The sequence below is a fragment of the Lepisosteus oculatus genome, chromosome 15 (assembly GCF_040954835.1).
Source record: "Lepisosteus oculatus isolate fLepOcu1 chromosome 15, fLepOcu1.hap2, whole genome shotgun sequence".
NCBI classification, from domain to species: Eukaryota; Metazoa; Chordata; class Actinopteri; order Semionotiformes; family Lepisosteidae; genus Lepisosteus; species Lepisosteus oculatus.
The window spans coordinates 25,394,737-25,419,187 of NC_090710.1; the positions used below are offsets into that span (position 1 = coordinate 25,394,737).

General features: G+C 37.1%; 1 protein-coding gene across 1 annotated transcript in view; it reads right to left on the reverse strand.

Annotated features, from left to right (window-relative positions):
• Nucleotides 1-445: 445 nt before the first annotated feature.
• col4a1 (collagen, type IV, alpha 1) overlaps nucleotides 446-24,451 on the reverse strand; it is an 88,469-nt gene continuing 64,463 nt past the window's right edge. Inside the window, exons 32-52 of the mRNA XM_069178974.1 lie at nucleotides 24,169-24,336; nucleotides 22,653-22,742; nucleotides 21,411-21,563; nucleotides 20,186-20,284; nucleotides 19,359-19,448; nucleotides 18,238-18,377; nucleotides 17,988-18,114; nucleotides 16,031-16,111; nucleotides 15,640-15,738; nucleotides 14,955-15,005; nucleotides 14,507-14,692; nucleotides 13,821-13,954; nucleotides 13,558-13,630; nucleotides 13,323-13,394; nucleotides 12,770-12,898; nucleotides 11,624-11,722; nucleotides 9,099-9,311; nucleotides 8,245-8,422; nucleotides 6,471-6,585; nucleotides 5,693-5,865; nucleotides 446-4,367 (exon numbers count right to left, since the gene is read on the reverse strand). Of these exons, the coding sequence (XP_069035075.1) occupies nucleotides 4,286-4,367; nucleotides 5,693-5,865; nucleotides 6,471-6,585; nucleotides 8,245-8,422; nucleotides 9,099-9,311; nucleotides 11,624-11,722; nucleotides 12,770-12,898; nucleotides 13,323-13,394; nucleotides 13,558-13,630; nucleotides 13,821-13,954; nucleotides 14,507-14,692; nucleotides 14,955-15,005; nucleotides 15,640-15,738; nucleotides 16,031-16,111; nucleotides 17,988-18,114; nucleotides 18,238-18,377; nucleotides 19,359-19,448; nucleotides 20,186-20,284; nucleotides 21,411-21,563; nucleotides 22,653-22,742; nucleotides 24,169-24,336 (2,552 nt within the window). The 3' untranslated portion in view covers nucleotides 446-4,285. The remainder of the gene's footprint in view (nucleotides 4,368-5,692; nucleotides 5,866-6,470; nucleotides 6,586-8,244; nucleotides 8,423-9,098; nucleotides 9,312-11,623; nucleotides 11,723-12,769; nucleotides 12,899-13,322; nucleotides 13,395-13,557; nucleotides 13,631-13,820; nucleotides 13,955-14,506; nucleotides 14,693-14,954; nucleotides 15,006-15,639; nucleotides 15,739-16,030; nucleotides 16,112-17,987; nucleotides 18,115-18,237; nucleotides 18,378-19,358; nucleotides 19,449-20,185; nucleotides 20,285-21,410; nucleotides 21,564-22,652; nucleotides 22,743-24,168; nucleotides 24,337-24,451) is intronic.

Here is a 24,451-nt window from a genome sequence, read left to right on the forward strand (position 1 = left end):
TGCAGTCCATCTGGTGTCTTTGATTGCCAAGAAGTGTATTGATCTGAGGATCTCAAGTAGTCATTTGTTAAAGAAACCAAGGTATCAGTTCTAATAATATATGGATAGCTTCTTGCCACAAACCTTTGCAAAACAGAAAGGGAAAATTCAAAGAGCCACTAATTTGTTTTTCATTTCATGCAAATGTAAGAATGGATAAGATAGATAGGACTTCCACAAGCATGCACCAGTGTCAGAAAGACTATCAACACTCTTTGAGCCACATCTGGAGGTGAATAAGAGGAACTAATTCAAGCATTCTTCTTGGGGAACACTGCACTGAACTGGAAACTTCAAAATAAAACAGACAACAAGACACTTTAAAAATACAAAACACAATCATGTGCTGTAGAAATGTTTAACACCTGAGAGCCGTTATTAAAGGCAGAAAAATGACACAATCAGAAACATTGGAAATGTTTATTGGAAGTGAATTTAAAACAGGTGGTATTTATTGACACAAAGGGTTTGGGGAAGTACTGAGCAAGCTAACTAGCCATGTTGTGGAAGCTAATACCTACATGTAGGATTGTTTCAAGAAATGGCTGGTTATGAACATGACTTTTGGATCAATTAGCTATTATCTACCAAAGGGGTTGGACCAAATGGCCTCCTCTCATTTGTGCTAATGTCAATCAAAATTGGTATTCTTGAATTACAATTATAGACCATATCGCAAAACTGATTAATTATATGGAAAAATGGCAAAAGTAGCTAATTGCTAAATCAATAATAGATTAATGGACTGCAGTGGCAGATTCTATCATCCAAAGTAATGGAAACAAACAATTACACAAACACTGGCAACAATTTTAGCCTATAATGTAAGTACACATACTACTGTTATGAACAGGGAGAAAGTAAATGGAAAAGTAAATTAAAGAGTAAGAACCAGAACTGCACATGTTAATCAAGACTTTCATAGCCTTTCACTCTTTGTTTCTCTCTTCAGCTCCTCATAAATATTTATCATTCTGTTTTCTATGCTGAGTTTCTGAGCTTATAAGGAGCTTAAAGGTCTTGTATAGTGTCATGACCACCAACAGTCATCTTGTAGTTTAAAGATACGGGCTCACAAAATTGAAGTGAAAAAGCTGACAAAGCACCTTTCACCTGATAACATCTTTATCTTTCTTAAGTTGACTTGTACTGTACTAACATTAAGAGCGGATCTTATGAATTTCACTGACAGAACATCCCCTATATATATATGAAAAACAGTAATGAGAAAATGGTATAAAACATTAAACTTTTCCCAATGATAAGCTTAGGTTGTCACCACTATCCATGCCAGCAAAAGCTATTCACAGTCATCAGATTTACAGATCACTTTCACTGTACTGTCTTAAAATAAGGAGAAAGGGGTGGTCTGACACATTGTGACTACCATGCCAGTATCATGGGTGAAGTTCCGCTCTCGACGGCATGCAATCGTGGTCCATCACATGTTTACACAACACAGCACCATACGGCGAACTTGGATCGTCCAGTATCTCATTGCCAAACAGATGGTCATTTTTTTTTGTCGGTACTAGGTTCCTGCACACCTAATTCTAAATGGGAAAAGGGCATGATCAAACCACAACATCCTTTACATTTTCAGTGACAAAAAGTTAATTATGAATAACCCAGCTTTCCCATCCAAAAAATGTTGTGGTCTCAATCCACCAAGCGGAAAACATCCCTGGAATGTATAGCTAATAAACAAAATTGACACCTGTTTATTCTGATTCTATAGACAAATATGAGCATACATAGTATTGAAGAACCCATTCTTTGCATACATTGTAAATTGGTTTACTTCTTTACAATGATGGGCTATAAAAAGGCTTATACAGTATGTGCTACATAGGGGTTAAACATCCCAAATCATATTAGATGCAATACAGGGAATTGCATCTAATATACAGTATTATATATAATACTGATAATCGTATAATACTGGTAATCAATTGCATCTAACATACAGTATTAGATATAATAATGGTAATCATAATATACAGTATGTCCACTTACTTATGACAGTAGAACAATCATTTAGATTCTTTTTATATAAATAAGTACATGGCTTCATAACAGGTTCACCATAGGCCAAAGTTTGTGACACAAAGTTAAATTGTTTAAATTTGTAATTACGAAAAATGTGAAAAAGCGAATTTTATAAATTACTCACAGTGAGATATGAACCTGAAAGATTTTTAAGTAGAAAGATAGTTTATACATAGTATGACCTCTGGTGGCTTAAAGAATTATTGCTCTTACTACAACAGTGAAAAATGTACAAACATAATGGTAAGGTTTTATACAAATATTTTTATTGTATGTGTTACATGTATGTTTCAGGTGAGAAAAATAACCCGAGAATTAAAATAAATGTTCTTTTGGTATACCATTTGTCTTTTGCTAGAGTATTAGGTGGCTGAAAAGGAGAAAAAAAATGTTTGCAATTTGGGCTTGCTGTTCAAACAAATATTCAGAGGAAATGTTATGAGTTGTGCTCAATAGTGTCCCATGCCCCATAGCTTCTTAAATAGTTCTGAACAGTTAATGTATCTTCTTATATTGATGGAAACTGGACAGATTATTGTGTGTTCCTTTATTAATAACTAATTCAGAAATCATGTAAACAAACACAAAATGTTGTTGAGGTTCATAAAAAAATAGAATCACAAAAGAGCAACATACAATCATTTTGCACTTGCAGGATAACTAATAAAGTATGCAAGTGTTGCCACACGAAAGCCTTAAAGTATGTGTTACAAACGTTATCTTAAAGCATTTAGCTCAGGACATTTCAAGGATCTCATTTAAAATAGTCATAAGACTGGTTTAAAGCAAAAAAAAGTAGCAACACAACTTCATTACTTTTCCTGTAAGGCTCTTTATTTAAATATACACCTTTTGTTTTTGGCTAACAACTGCTAATTTATCAATATACTATCGATGTTGTATCTAATCTTGACCTCTTAATATCAACAAAGCAAAATAGCACAGTAGTATAATATACGAATTAGAAGGTAAATACTCAAGTAATTCAGTGTAGAAGTTTGTGTCTGTGGTTCATTTAGCAATTAAAACCCTGAAAATTAAATAAGAAACACAAAATAAAATGGGGGTGCACAAGTTGACATTTATTGTAACTGAATAATCTGGTCAGGCTATAAATCACTCCATGTTTTTGGATTGATTTTGTTTCTTACTGAAGCAGCACATTACTTTTTAAGATAACATATTCTGCATAATAATTTTGAATGAGTGAACTTCATACTTTATCCAATGAGAAGCAAATATCCAACAAGGATTTAATAAGAACTGTTCAAATTAACTTTCATAGTTAATTTACTAATTAACAGGTTATGGAGTGAATGGCAAGTAGTCAAATATTGTTTACAAAAAAACTCAATAGAACACTGAAATTTAAAAAGCTGATTCATATCTCTGTTAGAGTATCAGAGATATGAGTAATAAAAGCACATTATGCATTCTATTGACAGATATTCCATGTTAACCAATAGTTTAAATGTCATATAGCAATACCCAGGCTGTTTCAGAATACAGTTTTTTATAGTAAAGTGTGTGCTAATGTTGATCTATCTTCAATACATACTTTTTAAATTACATTGTAAGTACCCTGGTGTATCATGTAGCTTTTTTAACTTCTGCATTTTTATGATCATTATAAAGCCAAAATTACACTGATGCCTGTCAACTCCTTATTCTATTTAGTTACACTTTGAAAGAAGATTTCAAAAACCTGTATAAAAATTTTAGCTTAAATGGTATTAAACTGTGATTTTTCAGTTACAAACATCTCTCACCACTGACAACCCCATATATAACATTAGTACATCTTTCAAATAAAATTATTTATATCTATAGGCTGGAGTTAGGTGGTATCTGCAATCATAAAAGAATTTAATTACATATGTCAAAAGGTAAATATACAATAAAGCAAAGAATGCTTTGAGTATTGGGTAGCACCTGACTCACACATATTCCTTTTAAATGGTCACTTGCTTATATATATAGTCAGTGCAGCAATAAACAAAGTGCCATTAGGTAAAGCAATGTTCTTTCTTAATGAGTGAACTGCCAGTGTGGCAGAATGGGCTTCATGGCTTGTCCTCCCACAACAATGCACAATTCATGGACTCGAAACAGACAGGAGAAGTGTCTTGTTGGATTTAGAACTCACGTTTTCTTACAAAATAGCACCATCGTTTGTGACAGAAAGACAGAATATGTATTATGTCTTCTTCAAGCAGACGTGACATCGGCCGATGTGGGTTCGTAATTCTCCTGCTTTCAGTGTGGCAGGTACAGGCTTCCTAAAATTTAAATAGGAGAATGTATGTAATAAGCTTCAAGAAGCTAAAGAAGTATTATTCTTGCTTAGCAGAAGTGTCAGCAGAGTAAAAATATGCCTCCTACTGGACAAATGTTTCTCTCTTCTTTTTGGCAACTTATGTCCCTCGTTCAAGTAATGCACTTACAGTAGCTAAACAGACAGCTTAACTTCCAGTAAGATCAAACTCCCTCAGAGATGTACTGTGACTCCATAATAATGTATTATCAAGAGAACTGGTAATAAAATACAGTAGCCAGGAGAGCTCTACAAAAATATTATATTTGCATTGTGCATACTGTATATACATGTAGTAGATAAGTGCAGTTCTGTAACAATAGTTTGCTATTGTTCAGTCATTAAGCAGATTTAAAGAAGTTTAAATGAATAAAATTGAAGGCTTTTTACTTATCTATATTCAAAATGAGAAAAGGTTTGAAAAATAAGTTAATTTTATGCCAACATTGAAAACAGTATTCATTTTATCAATCTCAAAATTAGAAAGGACAAATAATTGAGTGATCTACTGAGATAAAACAGAGCATTAACAGCTTCTTCTGTCAAAGAGAAAATTACACTGCTCAGCCTTTTCTGACCTAAAAACGTTTGAAAGAGAAATAGACCACACTACACAGTCTCCAATAAAACAAAAGGCAATAACAGTTATGAGAGGAAAAGAGGCATCTTTCTAAGTATGAAGAAACTCCACAGAGATTAAAGGTGCCAATGGCTTTAGGGCATTAGTCCAGTTGCAACTTTAACATAACTTATGGGTGCTGTGCAAACTGACCAGAATGTATATAACTAGTTACTGTACATGCACAGGTGATGTACTGAGTGTAAATATGGTTTTCAAGGCATCTGTACATTTACTTTACTTAAAAAATTCAAATGTACTAATATTTGCCTCGAATGTTAAGTTAATTTACATTCTTGAGACCTTCAACTTTATATCGGAAAGGTAAAACACTTATAATTTCTATAGTCTCTTTTTGTAATACAAAATGTCAGCAACAACAGCAAATTCAGTAAAACAAACTCAAATGCTGATTTAAATGCAGTTGATCTAACGTAATATTATGTAAGTATGTATACATCTCACTTGACAAGTGTCAAAAAATGCCTTTAAAGGTGCCTTCATCACTGTTGTAATCTTGACTTTTGCACAAAGATCCTTAAAAGGTCAGAAATGTTCAAATGTGAGAATTAACCCTCAAAGACCTGAGGGCAGATCACCATTGCCATTGTAAGTATGCTCAATTGTCAAAAGCAAGTGTTAGAAGTGTAAAGAGAACAAAAACAACTTACTTAAACATATCCCCATTGTCTATCGTTGCCAGCCAAAAGCTGTAAGAGTTGGCATAGTAGTTGCAGGTCCCTCTGCCATGGCACTCAATGAAGGGGGCACTGCGGAACTCCTCCAGGCAGGAGCCAGGGGATGCCAAAGCCTGGCCAGAGCCCTCCGAACCCGCACTGGTGTGCTGGTATTGAAACAAGCAGAAATTAAAACCAGGGTACAAGAGTTCGCAAGGGGAACCAAAAGTACTCATTCTGACGGTTGGCATGAGATTGAATTTATTCTTCGGATATGTTCAGAACTCTTATGGAACAAATTCAGTGCAAACTAATTTATAAAGCTGTAACTATTAAAAGACCTTTTTTATCCAAAATCAACACCTGAAACTACAGTGTACTGTATAGTATTAGAATTCTAAACCCACTCTCTATTTGTTTTCATTAAATATCTACTGTACATGCTTATTTTACTTACAGAAGTGATCAAGATTAAAATTGTATTAATGTATGTTGAATATGTTACACGACATCATTTTTATTTCAGGTGGGTAGCTGCGTCAGCATGCGTAGGCTGCAAAGGAACAAGTAATAGGTTTATTCCATGCTGAAAAAAGAAGAAAGAGAACACAACGTTTCGGCCGTGGAGCCTTCTTCAGGTGTGAGCAATATCATTTTTATTTTGCTACTAGTTCTGGAATTTGTCATGTCTTGAATATAATTTTCAGGAACAAAGCCTATATTTCCAGTCTCTACAGAAGATATGCAGTTTTTGCACTATGGTCTAACTGACCATCACAAAGGAGTAGCCAATCCACAGGGATTCCCATCCACCGGGGCAGGGTGGGATCTGAATTGTCTGGCTGTGGACTGCAATGACCATGGCTGGAGCCTCACAAACAGCACACCTGTACGAGAGGAGCGCAGAGATGTTGATTCAGGTGTTGTCACTCTGTCATTTAAAAATAGATCCACAGTGATACGAAAAAGATGGGAAATTTACATTTGTTTTGCTGAGATGAGAACAACTCTAGTTCTTATAGAACAAATTTAGTATAACCTAACTGAAAAGGGTGTTAATATTAAAAGAACATCTTACTCAGGATCAACACCTGACACTATGGTATTTACTATAATATAAGAATTCTACATTCAGTCTTCATATCTGTATCGCCCGTTTACTGGAATAATGAATGGAATAAGTACAAATACTATATAATCACAGCATATGTGTAACGAGAGGCATTCTTTCCAGACCCTATGCAGACGACACAATCCGGGGATGAGTGAGGAAAACACAGGGAAAAAAGCATGCAGGATTTGGGAATGAAAACAGAGGGAGTGTCAATGGTGCGCAGGTGTTCTGGGGGGTGAATCCAAGGCAAAGTGTCAAAAAGGGAGTCCAAAGGGAAATCCAAGACTTGGCAAATGTCCAGAGCCGGGCAGTCCATCAGAGACGAAGATTGAATTTGGTTCCTGTTATTCCTCCCCAGCTTTTGTTAATTTGGTGGTTGTAATTTCAAATTTACAAATATGACCCTTTTTGATTTGACCTATTTTTCTATGAAATATAAGGTCTAGGCTAAACCCAATATTCGTCTGTCTTTATCACGCCCATTATTTAAATAAATGAGAGCTACTGTATTTTCCAATGGATTAAACCCTTTTACAGTGAATTCCCTATGAATAGTTTCTCACTGCAGAAATAACAATATTTTAAGTGGTAAAATGAATGTTTTAATGTTCTGTATCTGTAATTTGTAATGCAAAATGCACAATATATTCCATGAGGTATTTGGAAGCTTTAAAACTTTTGAAGAGAACCATTTTATTAGTTTTGTAGAATCTTAATTTTTGGGTAGTGTATATGTAGTATTTATGAGTATGAAAACTTTCCTCTACAGTTCATTTCCTGCATCACTTCATGTAATCCAAAATCAAAGGCTTGTGACATTAGAACTTTTGCTTTTCATTTGATTAACAAAATGCTGCAAAATATCACTGTAAATATACGCTGAAACTGCAGCACTATTGTGGATATTGAGTAATGGAGAACAAGAAGGAGCATTATGTCAAGTAGTTGCCAGAGTTGTAAAACTGAGATTAAAACTTTATGGAAAATAACACATGAAGTACAGCAAAATGGAAAACCTGTTGTGGAAGTCTGAGAGAATAAGAGACCTGTTACATACATACAGTAAGTATGGAAACTATGGTAAAGACATACTTTTGTATCTGCTTTTATATACCGGTTGCTTCACAGAATAATATTGACAAATTTTAAATGATTTTACAGTTACTTTTTCCATTTACAGTATACCACAATCACTAAAGTTGTTCCCAAAACTTCAGCAAAAACTTTTTTTCTTTTATGTGCCTGTGAGGAAGCAAGATCCAGTTATCAAAGAGTAAGAAGAAATTATGCAGTACGATGGATTCATGCAGTATTGCTTTATAAACACTTTTAGAACTTCATAATGACTTTAGGAAACAGAGAAGTGCACAGAGAAGTGCGATTAATTGTGAAATTGCAATTATAACCAGTGTTGATACTTTAAAGTCCTTACCTGCTGATGAAGGGCTTAATACTTTCACCAGTAATAGGAGCCATGCTCATTGGCATTGGTTCAGGTGAGGTGAGCCAGTAGGAATAATCATTTCTTGAGGCAAAGTTGCAAACGTTATTGATGTTACAGAACAAAAACGGCATGGGACTGAACTTTCTGAGACAGCTCCCGGCAGTACCTGAAGTGAGCAGTGAAGAATAAACATTAGGTAATTCATAGACATAATTACACTTAACAACCCTCTTGTAACATCTATTTTTTAACAGAGGTCTTATATTTCTAACATATCTAGAAAACAAGAAAAAGCAGAAAGCATCATCTTAATAGCATGGAGATCATTTCCTTAATATTTTATGGAATATAAAATTTGAGTATAAAATCTTACTTTTTTAAGTGTTTGACAATTTATTCATACTGTATAGTAGTGTATATTCAAGAAAGGATCAATAACAGCACAGGATATTCCTCTATTATATCACTCCAGACATGGTTTAACATACCCAGTAAATAAACACAAAAAATGCAACAAGAAATTTGACTAATACTGAAAGTGTTTTAATTCACTAAATTTACCACAATAATTCTTAATACTGAACCGTGGTCATCAACATGTACACATTTCACTGAGTAAAACTGAACCTGCATATCTCCTATTCCATCACAAGAAGTCGAACCTTTCTCAAGTATACCTACTGTAAGTGTACAGCCAAACTGAACGCCAGACCTTTATCACAGAAGAATTAGTTCCCTGAACTGACAGATCCAAACACTTTTAGCATCCTATGCGAGCTGCACCATCATAGTCTACTGTTCATACACCAGAACCCCTATTACATCATGCTACTGAGACTTACCTAAGTCTTGCCCATGTGACCTTTCATTGCCTTGCACATATAACAAAGAATAGCCATCGTAGATTAGCATTGTCCCCTTTGGACACGATGGCACGTCCACTGTCTGACTGTGTCTTGTGATGAGAAAGCCATGAGCTTTGGACGACTGCCCTGGAGGGCCCACTAGTCCAGGCAGGCCATCTGGGCCTGGAGGTCCGGGATATCCCCTTGGGCCTGACAAAGGAGATTGAAAGCGAGGTTTGAAAACATGAATGGACATTTATAGTGCACACATCATCATATGATAAACTTTGCAGATCGCAACGTTTCTTATAAATAACAGTTTTAGCCTTGGACAGAATTAAAAAATGACAATAGTCATTGATAATGATAGGCAGTAGAGTAACAAAAGAATTATAACATCTATCAATAATAAGTAAGAAGATACCTAAGGGGAAGTATGATTAAGCTTTTAACCATTGCTAAAAACAGTAGAAAAAATCTGTCTAAAAATAATGCCGTGAATATTACAAGAATATTAAAAAAATAATATGAATGTGTCACCTGTGTATTTAAATAATCACCTTACTCCCTTATTATACTGCAAGTGCAATGGCTCCATTAGAATGAGAGCCATTCCATTTGAGATCTACAGAATAAAAAAGCTAACAAAGACTGCACACAATAAACAGACCCCCGTTGTGTCATTTAGTAAGTGACAGGAACAAACATACAGTAGCAAACCAACTGCAACAACAGCAGAAATACAAATTAGGGAGCCAAGAAATATAATACAATAACCAAAAAGAGATTTAAATACACTATATTACTTTTTGGATGAGAATGAGGGATATGTTGTAATACAAAAATCAGAGCAAGAAAAACACTGCACCACTAATAACAACTATACCTATTGTATGGTATGTCATTGAATTTAGTGGAATAAAATTTCAGCTGTCAAATCATGAGCAAAACCACCAGATAGAATTTTGCTTCACATCAACTACAGCAATAGTTTTCAAGACAGTCTTCTGCAGACACTTGTTTTGACACTTTCATTCCAACTACAAAATGACTCAGCCAGTAGCTTTCAACAAATTAAGCCACCAAATTTCCAGCTTTCTAATATGGTGACGAACACTCCAAGGCATCCTGAGCAAGACTGTAATCGAATAAGGGCTCTGATATGTTAAAGGGGAGACAATTCTACTATCTCAATCTGTAATATAGCAAAAGCAGATACAATGAAGGATGGGAGTACAGTATCTACGATGGAACAGTGCTTAGCATTGCTGCTTCACAGCCCTGGGTTCAATTCTGGACCTGGGCCACTATTTGCATGGATAGTCCACAGACACACTGGTAAAACAAATGGCTTCTAGGAAAATTGACCTTGATGAACCCAGGGCCCCCAACAAACCACTGCATCACTGTGCCACTCCATAACATTTTCCAATTAAATAAAAAATAAAATGAAGTTCATAACTAAAGTCTGGCTGTGGATGACGACAACCAGACCTTTAACTCTAGCTGTTCTAAATTATAATCATTCCTGTCATTATTTCCATAATCTTTATATAACATGCAATTCCCTCTTTTTACATTTTGCCTCCTGCATCACTTTTGTGCCTTTGCAGCTACCCCTTGATTAACTCCTCACTCTGCATGGGCGTCCCCATCTCCTCGTCCTATAGCCAGTGGGATGTCCCTCGGCCAGGCATGTTAAGCCAAATTTTGCTATACCCAAATACTTTATAAACATCCTCAAATACATCTAATTCTGGGGTGTGATTAATATCTCTTATTGCAAAGTAGTGTTAAATACAGGAAAGCTTTTTTGTTTTTATATTTATGAATCAAGTTGCAAATAAATTATAATGAAGGGTTAATCCACCATATAACACTTACTTATGATGTACAGTTTTTACTTAAAGATTATTGATCAGTAGATTAGGTTCTGAACGGGAGAGCTTCAGGAGCAGAGTACTGTCACAATCGTCATCCCTCCTCTAGAGGGCGCTCCGACCCTTTTGTGTTTTGTTTCATTGTCACGTACACGTGTCCCTGGAACCACCATCCTTAATTTAAACCTGGTGGTCTGGAAGCGCAGGGCTCTGCATTGGAAGACGGACCCGCCTAGCATCAAGTTTCCCTTCATCCGCGGCTTGAAGGCTTAGGCTTCCGATCGGCGCCCTGACCTAGCTGAGTCCGGGGCTCGGAGCGCCTGGGCTCGTCATTTTGTTTTTAACCTCCTATTCCTGTTCTGGATCCCATTCCGGATTTTAACCCTGTCTTGTCTTGGATGGATCTCCCGGCACTTGGACCCTGGACTGTGCCTTAGTTTCCTGTTTTGGACTTGCCTCCCCCGTGCACCTGGATCACTGTCTACACCTCCCCCTGTTAGCCATCCCTTCCATTCCTATCCATATTTTCCCCATAGCCCTTTTCCAGTCACTTCCAGATTTTACCGTCTTCACGGGGTCCTGAACTATGCACTACATGGGAGTCAGGACCTGCTCCTGTGACAATCTGCTAATGATTCTAACCTGCAGGGCCAATAGGTCCAGGCTCTCCTTTCTGTCCAGGCCTGCCATCATACCCAGGTATGCCCTCCTCCCCTGACACTCCTTGTGGGCCAGTCACACCTGTTGAGAAAACCGATAGCATTGTATTCACATGCTATGCATCAAATTAGAATTTCAAAATCTATTCATTTTACTTTGCTAGAAGCTTCATTTTTTAAAAATAAAATCACTGCAAAATATCATTTCATGTATTTACTGAAATGCAACATCATTAATAAAAATAGTAATTAACGTTTATTTTCTACATCAAATCCAACTGAGCTAATAGAGTATGTTAGCGTATTATAGATTAACTTAATTTGGGATTTTGCTCCCCATCCTCATAAATTTAAATTACTTTAATTTTTAGTTATGATTTATATGTAAAAACATTTAATACTGATAATTAATAGTAACAGTTATACTTGATATTGATATTTTTGTTTTTTGACTGCAATCACTGAAAGCAATGAATTTCAACATATTTATCTCACTTTCATCTGCTTATTAAAAGCAAACGTCCTTAAACATATATAATTATTTCAAACATAAACTTAAATATAATCTATCAACAATTTGTGAATTTTTATACCTGTGATGCAGCCAGTTATCTTTTTATTTGTAATGGAAAAAAAATGTTTCATATAGTCTGTTTCTTAACAGGTGCAGGTAAACATATATTTGTCTGATATAGTAGGGTAATTAGCACTCATTTTCTCATGTGCTAATTATTAAATGACAGGACATATTATTGAATAGACAAAGATTAAATCCGCTCTGAAAGGTAGAGAGAATAAACACTGCATTTCGGCTGCTGACCCTTCTTCAGGTGTGAGAAGAACATTGTGTTTCTTCTTTTTACTTAACTTACTTTGGAATTAACCTTTACTTTCTCCTTTGCACCCAACTCACACTGGCGCAGCTCCCCAGTTAAAGACATATTAATGTTAAGTATAATTATCCAATTTCAATATGTATAAAGTAGGTGCAAAGTGCTGAAGAGGTCTGGTTGGATATTATGAAATATACAGTATTTACTACAGGAAATGGAAACAAAAAAGTAAAGTATGTGCATTCATATACAGTTATAAATTCAACATGACTGACAAACAGAAAAGTCAATGTCACCTTGCTGTCCTTTAGGTCCTGGGTAGCCCTGCAGTCCCTGGGGCCCTACTGGCCCCTGGGGGCCAGGAAAACCAATGTCTCCTTTAATAGAGATGAAGGGACCTGGAGGTCCTGGGGGACCATCAGCACCTGCAGAACAAATGTGGTGTCATTCAGAAGTATTATTTAGTACATTAATTAGTACATTAACAACACACAGATGTGCAGACACACAAATTATGTGCACTGGAACAGAAAACCATATTTGTGTTTTCTGTGTATTTGAGTCGTTAGAGAAACTTTATAGTAATAAAATGGGGGTTAGATAGCCTGTAATTTTGTGTTTACAGTGGAGCTTTATATCGAGGTTTAAAAATCCTTATAGATGTTTCTTACGGTCTCTGTCCTACAGTACACATGAAGTATTTGGCAAGTTAAGGTATATTAACCTGAAGGTTAAACAAGGAAAGAGGCTGCTACTCCCTTTGGCTTACTGTCGCCATAGTTACTGTATTTGAATACCATGGCAGTGATGCCTCAGTAATGTTGCCCTGTAGTTCATATTTTCACTTACCCTTGATGCCTGGGAGACCTCTGTCGCCTGCTTCTCCTTTGAATCCAAATATTCCCGTTTCACCCTTCATTCCTAATGATAAAGCACAATACATGTTGATGTCTACTTAATACACTCTGGAAATTACAACAATATCGCAAAATCTTGTTGTTTTACCTGTTTAACAGAGGTGATTAAGACTTTGAGAAATACTCAAGCATTCTAGAACCTCTGGTAAATGTAGAGAAATACTGACCTTGAAATCCAGGAACTCCTTGGATGCCCTTTTCTCCCTTTTGCCCATTTAATCCAGGAAGACCAGTGTTTCCCTGCATTTAAACCCAAACAGAAATGAATACAATCAAAATTGTACCGGTCCATTTATTTCTCCCTGGTTTCTCACACAACATCCACTATTTCAGACTCTTTTTATTTAAAATCCTCCATGCAGTTCACATGCAGGCAGGACAGGTCTTCAGTTTAGTTCCATAATAAACGTATAGGCCATGTTTGGCTTACAGGAATTCCAGATTCTCCTTTGTCTCCCTTTTCCCCCTGTAGTCCAGGTGGTCCACTAAAGCCTGGATATCCTTTCTCTCCTTTGGCCCCAACATTTCCTGGGATTCCAGGAGGTCCTGGGGCTCCGGGTGAACCTAAACAGCACAGAAAATACATCCTAGCAAGGAGTGAAGCTTCCCAAAGATGGCTAACTAGTCTCTTGGAATGGAAATATTGTAGCTGTAGCTAAATCTAGTGTATCTTATATTTCAAACAGCTTCTCGGGAACCCAGAGGAGAAGGATTAAATTTCTCACTGCCACAGAACTGAAGACAGGAGCACTCAGAAAACAAAACACACATGGATACTAGAGAATGTAAAAACTCCACACAGAAGGTACCCCAGCCTGAAATCGAGACCCTGGAACAAAGAGCTGTTTGGCAGCACTACTATCCACCACAAGATTTTCATTCAATTAAAATTAAAGCCTTCAAAACAGTACATAAAAGTGCAATCAAATTAAGATACCCGAAATGGTAACTCTTAAATGTCTGATATACAGTGAGTACAACGTGCTCATCTGGGTCATCTATCTTTGGAAATGGAAATATTGTGGCTGTTATTTGCATAAATCTAGCGTACCTTATATTTCAAACACCTTCTCAGGTGCGTTTTACGGAGAATGATTAATGCTGCATTGTGTCTACCTGTGTGTCCAGGATCGCCCGGTTGTCCTCTCTCTCCCTTCGGCCCATGCATGGCTGGACCGGGAAGACCCCGTTCTCCTGGCTGACCCTGCAGTCCCTGGAAACCAGGCAGCCCCCTGTCCCCTTTGATGCCAGGAATGCCAGGAGTGCCAGGAATACCAGGTTCTCCAGGGATTCCTTCATCCCCTGAAAATCCCAGAAAAATGGCAAAACATCAAAACAGTGAAAACAACAGTCCCAGGGTGAGGATGGTTTATATTCATAGTCATTAGGCATTCATGAAAGAGCAAAATCGATCTCAAAGATAACTACAAACCCAAAAGAAAACCACTGACAATTGAAATAACCAATTAATTAATTCAAGTTTTAATGCTTCAAGATTAAAGATTAAACTATTAGTGTACTTTAATATTCTAGGATTAAGAAACAGTGATTTCAGGAATCTTACCTTTACTTCCAGCAGTACCTGGTGCCCCTGGGGTGCCTATTCCTGGAATGCCTATAAAAATATGACAAGGAATGAAGCTTGTAGTGTAGCACATAGACATGTTCTACATTGGCCTGTTTCTGACAGAGACAATGCTTTGGTCTTTAACCCATCTTCATTTATGTAGAGAAAGCTAAAAGGTACTGCATTTGCACACTCAAGGTACTCATATTTAAGGGCAAAGGAGATGCATTTTTCATATAGATTAAGTATTATTAATTTATTTTTTAATCTGTCTGCAAAATTCCATTCTCATGTATTTGAAAACATATCTGTATGAGGACCAAAGTTTGACTTTGACAGTTGAAAGTGCATGTTCGTCTGTGTAATATTAGGGTTTTTTTCTGGAAACTACTTTTCCCAGACAGAGATTCATGTCCTCTTCTGAGTGTGAAAGGGTTTGTTAATGTCAGTGATCTAGTGTGGAATGTAACATGTAACATGCTGGGCTCTTAACTTCACAACAGTTATTCATCATACAGTGTGAATATCAGTTTGTTCAGTTCGTGTTTTGTTCAATAAACTATAGTTTTTTAAGCTTTTTTATTTATTTCTTCAAGGTGGTATTTACGGGTGTTTTGTTATTTCACTTTTATATATTGTACACATGTGGATGTCGAGTCCACAGTGTGTATACTGTGCTCACCTGGGTCACCCCTCTCTCCAGGTGTTCCTGGTATACCATCATTACCAGCCTCACCCCTCTCTCCTTGGGCACCAGGAGGTCCTTGAAGTCCTGGTTCACCTTCACATAACATTTAGACAAGTATTGATTTCTCACTTCTGAAGCCAAAAACATTTGATTGTCCCGAGCAATACACATTATTTCTTTATTTTACGGAAAAAATGGGTATACATTTTCTGGAAAGAAACTGAAAATGTATACTGTACATTTCTGCCAACACTGAAATTGCCAGAACACCGGTCATTTGTTTCTGCTGAATTTTAGTGAAGCTAAGGAGGGTTACTGTATCCATTTTAATCAAGGAAACGAGAAGGGATGAAGCAATAGGAAGCTGCTATCTGCCTTTACATACCTGGCCTTCCCTGTAGTCCAGGGTCTCCGGGAATCCCAGGTAACCCCACTACGCCCTTCTCTCCTGGGGGACCGGGACTACCTGCAGGATCAGAGCCTAGTCAGTACAGAGACAGTCTAACCTTTGACAGATTGATCTTAACATGATCATTAACACTTTTTCTGGGTTTTCTTAACTTGTTTCTGTTATAAGTATATGTACAATATGATTTATTTTTGTGCTAAAATCTGTGAAAACCATGATTACCAAATACTTTTTAGAATGTACCATATAAAATCACACATATTCTTAGCCTGGCAGATACTCAGTGTTTATATTTCAAATGTATAAATTACCTAACATAACCATGGCCATCCATTACTTTCTGTGGTGTTGGCATTTCCAACATGGCATCTCGAACATTCTGGGCATGTTGGGCCACAAAGCTGGCTTATTGGACCTCTGGTTACTACTAATTGGTGTGTGCTGGGGTTGCATTAAGAATTATGACTCTTGGCATCACCATTTAGCGTTTTATACCATTTTGCCTTTACACAAAGACGGCAAAAATGGCACAGGTCAAAATAAGGGTGGTGTTTAGTATGCCCTTTACAACTACCCACCAACAGAATTGCCACTAAGGTAGAACTAAAACATGGGATGGCCCAAGGGGTAGCTTTATCATGGTCTAGGACCAAACTGCTAATCCTCCCCTAATAAAGTATACTAAAATTCATTACTTGGAGTGAAACTTAGGCTAAGTGAATCATGCCCAAAGTAACAGCTAGTCCAGGAAGATGACAGTATACTATAACCCAAATAGAGCATGCCATGATTCTCTCTTTCTCATCTTCCAAGCTATAGAAAAAAGACACTGCACTTCCCACAGATCGAAGCAGGAGTAAATTTCTGCTTCCCTTTTTTAGATCTGAAAACTAAAAGGCCTTTCTAAGCACTGAAGAGAACAGAAGTCAATTTCAGGAAAAAGGGCTGAGTTGTTTTAAATTTTATGGAAGTATTTCCTTCTTTCGAGCTTGCCAGAAAAAACCTGTGTCTACTTGTTAACTACAGTAAGGTTGGTCCTCAACATCAGCTTTCCAAAGTGACCTCAAAGTGACATTATTGTGTTGATGGTGCTGAACTCTCAATTTGATGGAAGTTGTAAAACAATGGTGCTACTTTTGACGTTGTGTTATAATTTGAAGCACATGTTAAAAACAATGCAAGGGTGTCTTTCTTTTACCTTCATAACATTGCTCAATTAAGAACCTTGATCTTTCTCAATGATAGTAAAATATCATTAGATGCTGAATTATCTTTATTACAACAGGGTAAGACTACTGGAAAATCTTACAAGGTTTTAAGTTACTAAATAGGTTATTTTGTTTCTACAATTCTTCAGCTTGTAAGGGTAACCACTTCGCATTAGCAAATAACTCCAATTCTCTATAGATGAAACTTGCTACAGGTGAAATTTAGAGTGGACAGCCAGACTCTGCGTTTCACATATAAGACACCAAATAGTCAGTCTCCAGATTATTTAAGGAGGTACTACATACTACATGAGTATAGTTCAGCTATTGATCTGAGATCTACAGATACTGTACAGGCCTTCTTACTCTACTGAAAGCCACACTCCACATAGTGGGTAATAGAGCCCTCTCATACGTATCAGTCCATTGTTAGAGCTCATTTGCAAATCCATCAGAGAGTCAGCGGCAGTTTTCTTTTTCCAACCTTTCTTAAAGATCTAAAAGTTCATTAAAAATATTAATATGCAATTTAGCTTTACTTTTGGCTTCTGCTTTACAATTTTCATGGTATACAGTACATGAAGTCTGCTATGCATTTTACACGCTTACTTTTTGATCATTTTGTGTGTTATATGTGTGCTATTCTACAGCACTTTGACTTTGTTGATGTGAAAAAGGACCTCTGAAGTGACCACAGTAGAAAACAATGAAAATGAATGACTTACCTGGATACCCCTGACCTCCAGAGTCTCCTTTCTCCCCAGGTTTTCCGTGCATTCCAGGAACTCCTACTGAGCCCTTCAGTCCTTTTTCCCCTTTGATTCCCTCCAAGCCAACCACACCTTGCTCACCCTAACCGCACAAAGAACGAGTCATTTTATTCTGCTGTTAGAAACATGCAACCTGTAAGAGAGGCTGATGTCTAGAGCACACAGTTGTAAGCTTTGTCCAGGTCAAAAAGTAAGGGAAGCCCACCTTTTCTCCCTTCGAGCCTGGCAATCCGATGCCTGGTGGTCCCGCACTCCCCTTCTCCCCCTTCTCCCCAGATACTCCTTGAAAACCCTTGTACCCAGGTGTTCCAGCTAGCCCTTTACTACCCTTTGGTCCAAATGGACCTGGAAGACAACACACAGCAGGAAGATTCAATCAAATAGAGCATAACTGATTTACAAAATTACAATTGAATAGCAGAAAGCGTTAGGTTAGGAAATTGTAATTTGGGTAGAATCCAGACTGAACAGTGGTGAAAGATTTTTTTTTTAGCACACTGGAATGCATGTTCAATTTCAGAGCAGATCTCTTTATCTGAAAAATGAGTCGAATTACTATTTGATATAGCTGTCAACCAGAACTCATATCTCTGTGCTCAGGATAGAAAAGGTCCACGTCTTGCAGAGTATTTTCAGCCGGAAGCGGATTTTGAGTAACAACATGATGTTCCCCAACTCTTGAGAACAATACCAAATGCAAGAATTTCCTGACCATGAATATGACCATGACCATGGCAACAAGCTCTCCGCTTGATGGTACAATCGAGTGTTCATTCAGATTAAACTTGTATGACACATGTGGGGAAAAAGACATTTATTTGGATACTTTTGAATTGGAATCTACAAAGGTAGTCAGGAATTTATTCAGACTTAAAAGGTATTTTAAAGTGAATATATCTAAATACAAATTAAGCATTTTATGTGACTGAACAGGCCACTGTATATTATGAAAGTAATTTAAACTACACCCTGTTTGTTGTACTTGATTTACAAACAATTCTTTCAGGATCTCAGTGTACTGTAAAATGTTATCGGAAATATGGCTTTCTTATAAAAATATATATTGACGTTATATAACAATATCATAATACTGGAGTTTTAGAGTACTCAAGAGTGGGAAAGGTATAAACTATTGTGCTGCAAAGGTGCAAGTAGAGATAAAAGACAAATAAAATAAAATAAGCCAAAACAATGCTTATTTCTTTCTGCTTGAACCTTTTATGCAGGTTTCTGCTGTTTCTATAATGAAAATGTATAGCTGTCTTTTGGGCAGCTATGTGAAACACAACACTGAATGACATTCAGATCCCACTCCATGTCACCTACCCGGTAGGCCCATTTCTCCCATGCTGCCCTTAGGTCCTGGTGTACCAACAGACCCTGGTTCACCTGGGACACCTGTGTCACCCTTGAGACCTAGATCAGACATTAAAGAGCAATCAAATTCTGAAGAGTTTTCAAAGCAAGCATTACCACTGAATTTCTTAAAACTTCTTACAAAGTTGAAGGGGATATTCTGAAGATGACACAATAAAATATTTTTCTAACACATGCTCTTTATTATTAAATAGGAACAACGTCTCAAGTGATGTATCACAAATATTTGGAGACCATTTTGCTGAGAAGATCCACGTAAAGGTTTATTGAGTTAAACAAAAATGCAATCTTAGGTTGTCAAGGGAATTGGCAAGATATACAGTACAAGTCCAAATTTAGTGGCATCCAGTAAATGGCGGCTAGTGTTTACCTCATATAACATATTGTTTTTTTTAGATAAACTGACTTTTAATGCAATTGCGTTTGTCAATGGTTTTTCATGGACATACAGTACACAAGCCCTGGGATGCTGTGCCTGAGAACTTCCTGGAGAAATGTCTTCCTTTCATTTACAAACTTTATTATGTTCATATAATGATGCACCACCTTGAGAAAGCTCATTTTATGTGCTTCATTAAACATCCTCACTTGATGGGGGAATTATATTACTCAAGACGTCACATGGCTTGTTACTGCTTGTTTTAAATTAGCCACTATGTGTAAGTCACATGATCCTGAATTATAATATCTCTACTCTTGATATCCTATAGTGCTAATACTTCCATTGGATTGCAATGGTACATGTTCAATGATAAAGTCCTACTATTCATATTTACCTGGATGGCCAGGTTGGCCTGGCTCCCCATCTTTCCCAGGCATTCCTGGAGAGCCTGGTTCTCCCTGGTGCCCCTTCAGCCCTGTGCTTCCAGTGAGACCTGTGAGACAGGAGAGATCATCAATAGAGCTGTTTCACTGGTTTTCCTTAACTTTCAATTTTTAATATGCTGTATTACATCCAGCACAACAAAGACTTCTAAAAGGCTGGTGAATATCTCATGAGTAAAAGCCTCAGAATTGAGGCAGCACTGTCAAGTAAAAGTTAGAGCTCTGGACTTCTAACTTTAATGTTAAAATCGCTGGTGCAGCAAAGAAGTTGTATCCTTGAGCCGACACTCGGATTACTCAGATTAGTTGCCTGCAATTGTCTGCAAAAGGTTAAATTCTAACCCTAATTCATCATTATACCGGAGGGTTATGTTTTGTAATATTCAGTAAACAATATAAAAAGTCTTGAAATAAAAAAAGACAATAAGCAAGCAAGTTTGATCAAATGCCTTAGTCTTATTTGTTTTTGTGTTCTTACTTTACTTCATTATTTATTATTTTAATGTTTTACCTTGCTAATTAGATCATTTGTGTTGATGAAAAAATCTTGACATATAGTAGTAAAAGAAAGGTCTACAGTGATTTAGAGTGATGTAACTGGTGATGCTTGTTTTACTTTTGGATAAAAAATACTTTATTACCATAAAAAATGATTGCTGTCAGGCTCTTTTTTACCCAGGTAAAAAGTTCATGAGGAGCTTTAGTAGCTCAGACGGCAAGGGTGTCTAGCTCCTGACCAGAAGGTCCCAGGTTCAATCCCAGGTAGGGGCAAGTGATGTCCCCCATTTCCCATGGGTATTTATGGCCTGCAAAGGGACCTACCTATCTACCTAAAAGGTTCCTGACTTAAAGTATCTCTGATTCTGATATCCTGTGGTGCTAATACTGCCATTGGATTGTCTTGGTGCATGTTCAATGATAAACTGCTACTATTTGAAAGCAGCTACTGAGAAAGGTCTCAATTTCTATTGCAAAAGTTTCTCTGGATTGCCATAATTGTTTGTATATCTTCATTATATCTTGCAGCATAGAAATCTTCAAGTCTTTTGGTTATTTTATGCAGGTGAAGTGCTACAAGAATTTGTAACACCATTTTTCTCATGTTTCCTTGAGTTAATCTTGAATCCTCCAGTTGCTGCACTACCATCACTAAGTGGGTTAGCCTGTTATTATTACCTTGGTCTCCCTGGTCTCCCTTTTCACCCTTTAGATGTTCCATTTCCACATCAGTCATGTTTCCTGCGGGTCCCTGTATACCTGGCTCCCCTTTATCTCCTTTGTAGCCTGGGTCACCATCAATTCCCCTGGGCCCACTTAGCCCTGGATCACCTGGTAGAAAAGCACAAAAAGTCCAGTGAAATACCATACAGAGTGGTGAAGAGGTGAGATTAAGATTTATAGTTTAACACAGGGGTTAGCAATTTATGGTACATAAGACACACTTCAGGCTACTGAAAGTGATCGCAGCATCTCTATCATTACCTGTTGGAAGTCCCTGCCAGTGAAATTTGTCTGGGGCATTTTCACTGTTCTCAGCATATGGATCAACATACAATACCTTTGTGAACTGGTATTTTCACAAGGAAGTCAGTTCTTTGTCCCACTAGTATCTGGTTAACAACTGAACGCTCAGAGGTTTGCATGCCGCTTAAAGTGTCAAGCTACGAGCCTAAGACTGGAGAACCCAGCAAGGGATATCAAGACCAAGGATCAGGATAAATGGTGAGACATGCATAATAATTTATTAATTTTAGATATTATATTTTAGCATTACATTTTTTATTAATCATAATGTAAATAGGGCTATTGACTATATTTAAAAATTATCAATGGCACAAAATGCATGGACTAACTCTTGCCACTCCCTTTCTGAATGGTTGGCTGCTACTGCTTTAACATACAGTATTCAGACATATCTGAATCACCTTCAATTAATCCACACCATTTTATAATAGTGGACAAAATCAACAACAATTCTACATTGTCATTATTTATTGAAAAAAATGAGTTAATCAGTCTCTCACATTGCCTGGGAAGACTTCTGGCCAACTATTCCTTACAGAACTCTTTCATCTCTGTTATATTAAACTTTGAGTGCATATAAACCTTTTTCAAGAAATATGCAGTATGAATATGACAGCAAAGGCTCAATGGCTTCTTCATTTCCTACTTCACTATTTGTAAACATTCTGTAGAACTAAGTGGTGTTATATAGAAAGGTGAATAACTTAATGTTTTAAAACATAATCGCCCCAACGCCACTTCTCTACTTCAGATTATTTTTCTGGCAATAAACCTAATGGCATTGCTTTATCTTCCTTTCGCATAAGCTTGTCTTTGAACTACAGTTGTACAGACTACAAGGAAGACACTTATTCGTACTTTCTGATGGAACCTGTAAATCTAGAAGGTTCTTACCTCTCAGTCCTGGGTTACCTGGACTACCCTTAGAACCTCCAGATCCAGGTAATCCAGGGATTCCCATCACTCCCATTTCTCCCTTGGGGCCTGCAGATTATCACAAAGAGTGAACTCCTTTTGTGGAACAATGCATTTCAGAAAGCCGAAGAGAAAGAAACACAACATTTCAGCATAGAATGAACCTATTGTTCCTTTGCAGACTACGCATGCTGACGCAGCTACCCACCTGAACTATGTCAGAAAGCCACCTTAAAGAATTCTTGAAAATAGACTGCAAGCAAGGAAGTCAACAAGTCTAGTGAATTCATTAATGGTTACACAATAGTTTGACTGAAATTAAATGTGTCTGTGTAAGAAAAAGGTTCTGCCCTTCTACTTGGAACTTGGTGACGTTTGTCCAAGTGTTCTGTCGTATCTCAGAATGACACAAGTGGTGAGTACCCTGGTACCTTGTTTGGATTGTGGCAATAATCCATCTTCCTTGGTTTCATATCAGTTGAGTAGACTCACATAATTGCTAATAAGTCTGTGTTTTTCACTGAGCAATTTTGGCACCCATCCATGACACACTTTGTCTGTTCTGGATTATGGAATTTACAATACCGTGAGATACACCATCCATGGCTATGTAGGCATCTATTGATACATAATTAATCTAGCATACTGCATGTGTGTGCCAATTCTGGCAGCAATAGTGCTCTATGAAATAAGACCCTTGTTTAGACTGTTGTTAATTTCCAACACTCATTGGCCTGTTGGAAATTGTCCATACCATTTCTACACCTTTTTTTCTGTTGCAAGCACTTTGTACCATATTGTGCAGACATTCATCTGTACATGTCATATAGTTTAGCTCCTCCACTAAGCAGACATGTTCATTTCACACTGATCTATAAATGTGTCATTTTGAATGGGAAGCCATTAATACAGCATTAGTACATTGGAGAGATGAGTACAAAGTTGCTGCTTCAGTATCACACAAATTGTAACTGTATTATGGACTATAACTGGTATTAAAATTAACTGGTTTGACTTGCTTTCTATACATTTATCTAACAACTTTTAAAAACTGCTTTATGAGTTGTATGAGTATTTTCGGGGTTTGCTTAAACCACACTATATCCAAGCCTCTGACAAAAGTATCTGTACACTGCATGTCTTGCTAAGTGTTCTGTGAAAACCTAATTTGCGGTGGGCCTCTCTAAAGCTTCATGTTTGGGGTTTTCATTGCTTGTGTATCTGTTCTGTTTCTGAAGAGACTTTCAACTCTTGCTGGAAATGTCCAAGGAAAAAAATAGGTAAATGTAAGTGATGAATGAATTTTGCACATGTGAAAGGTGGATCTGAAAATGGATAGTTGTTGCATGACACAGGTAATATTAAAATACAATATTCTAATATATATACTGAATATATACATTTTAAAACAATAAAACTGTTGAGAGACAAAGGATGCAATTAAGGTAATAAGGTCTTTGTTTTTCCGTCAACACAGCTGTGGCTTTAAACTCACCTTGTGGTCCAGGAAGTCCTTCTCTCCCTGCAGGTCCAGGTGTCCCAGGTAATCCCACAGATCCTGGCAGCCCAGGGAAACCTGGAGAGCCTTGTTCTCCCTGGGGCCCAGGCATGTCCAGTCCTGGAACACCAGGGTAGCCTTTCTCACCCTTCAAGCCCGGACGTCCTGCAGGTTACATTCATAATATCAAAAAATGGTTTGGATATGCTTGTCAACAAAAGTGTCATTCAAATGTTTCCTTAACTTTGTAGAGTTTTATCACTACCCTGGAACACTTATC